The sequence below is a fragment of the Montipora foliosa genome, chromosome 2 (genome assembly GCF_036669935.1).
Source record: "Montipora foliosa isolate CH-2021 chromosome 2, ASM3666993v2, whole genome shotgun sequence".
In the NCBI taxonomy this organism is placed as follows: Eukaryota; Metazoa; Cnidaria; class Anthozoa; order Scleractinia; family Acroporidae; genus Montipora; species Montipora foliosa.
Window position 1 is genome coordinate 31,291,582 of NC_090870.1, and position 1,786 is coordinate 31,293,367.

The 1,786-nt window shown below is 40.4% G+C and overlaps 1 protein-coding gene across 1 annotated transcript; it reads left to right on the plus strand.

The window, feature by feature from the left end:
- The first annotated feature begins 330 nt into the window (after window positions 1-330).
- On the plus strand, window positions 331-843 carry LOC137991498 (uncharacterized). The gene has a single exon (XM_068836576.1). The coding sequence runs from the start codon at window positions 331-333 to the stop codon at window positions 841-843; it is 513 nt and encodes a 170-aa protein (XP_068692677.1).
- Window positions 844-1,786: the final 943 nt, after the last annotated feature.

Genomic DNA, 1,786 nt, shown 5'->3' on the forward strand with positions numbered 1-1,786 from the left:
ATCAATCAGTCCTATGCACTAGAATACTTGGTTTGCATCCGTGCGAAGAGATGGCTGGTAGTTTGCTCAAGCTAATTGAATCCCATGTCCATGTTTGTTTGTTAAGTCTCTGACCCAAACAAAGTGTTAGTAAATAGGCCACTTTCAGAATTATGCAAGAGCATTGATTGCTTATATTTTCTCTTGGGACCATTGTCAGTCTCAGGTGAAACTGGAAACAGTTCTTATGCAATTTTTGGAGGGCAAACAAAGTGTTTTTCAGTCTTTGGTCAACTACCCTACAATAATTTCAGTTCTCTCATTCCCCCCTTGAGTGTAATATTACATATCATGACTCAGACATTGTTGTATGATTTTAACAGGGACTGTACCGACTCTCTCAAGGCTTCGTTAGCATCTTCGCTCAGGCATTCGCGAAAACAAGGGCAAGATACATACGATCGCCGCACAGCAAATCAGAAGAAACGAATGGCGGTCGACTTAGCCAGAGATTACGCAGAGGGCCGTCTGGATGAAGGGGAACCTGGGACCGATGGGGAACCAAAAGAGGGTGACGAGACAGTCAACAGGGGCGATTTCGTTGCCGTTGTATCAGAGGAAAGCACCTATATGAAGCCAATGGTTTACATTGGCCAGGTCAAGTCCATAAGACAAAAAGAGGCGACGCTGTTATATTACAAACACATAGGCACCAACTTATATAAGCTTGAACTCTCGGTCAAAGAGTGCAAGGAAGGCATCGACAGCCTTGTTCCTGTGGAATTGCAAGGCACCAAAAAGCGAGCAGGTGTCTACAAACTCATGACTTCCACACGCACCATCTACAAGGCAGTCAAAGGGTAACTGTCTGTGCAATCTTTCAGTCAAGCTCCAAGCGGCGAAAAACCGTCTGATTTCCCAAAAACAGTTTCACTTCTCCAAGTCCAGAATCAATTCATAAAAGCTTCCACCCCACAATTTTTTCTCCTCGAAATCTTGTGACCAGCATGAGAGCTTGACTGAAGGTTGCATGTTTTCAAACAAGAGGGCCTAGCAGAATAAGAATAATTTAGTTGAAGCAAAATTGGTTGTCCCAGTTTCCCAAATTCAAGTGAATGACAGGTCGATTTTATATGTAGCCTTAGTAACTTGAAATAACATCACCTCAATCATTTGAGCCAGTGATTGCTTTATTGAGCCAGTTAAATTGACAGCACATATACAAAACAAATGCAAATGTTTATTCTTACTTGGAACAACGGCAATTTTTTGCATGAAGTGAAATTTAAAAAATCTTTGCATAATTATCTACAATGGCCGCAGATGCTTGGCCTTCCAATGGAAGCATGAAATTTCCAGTTTTGAACCGTGCAAACGAGAGCCCATTGGCTCACAAATGTTGTTTCAAGCTTGAGTGTTCATGCACTCTTTTCAGTGATTAGGAAGCATATGAAATATATTAAATTAAACAGTGGTTGAGACCATAAGGTCTTTGTTGTCATTTATTCTTTGTAATTGACCGAATGCATAAATGGCGACCAAAAATGCATTCTTTTGTTTATGTGCTAATGAGACTCACTAGCCTCGTTCTCAAGCAACATTTCTTTTGTATTTTGTCCATGCAATCGAGGCTAGTGAGGCTAATTAGCACATAAACAAAAGAATATTTTTTGGCTGCCATTTATGCATTCGGTCTATGAACCGATTCAAAACTTTCTGATACACAGAGTAGGGTTACAATCAAAGGACTTGATTCTCGATAAAAAATAAAACAAGGCAATAAATACTCAGATACTCCCTGATTGAT

Excerpts from the sequence above, each read along its gene's own strand:
- LOC137991498 (XM_068836576.1), top strand. The coding sequence starts at position 331 with ATGACTCAGACATTGTTGTATGATTTTAACAGGGACTGTACCGACTCT.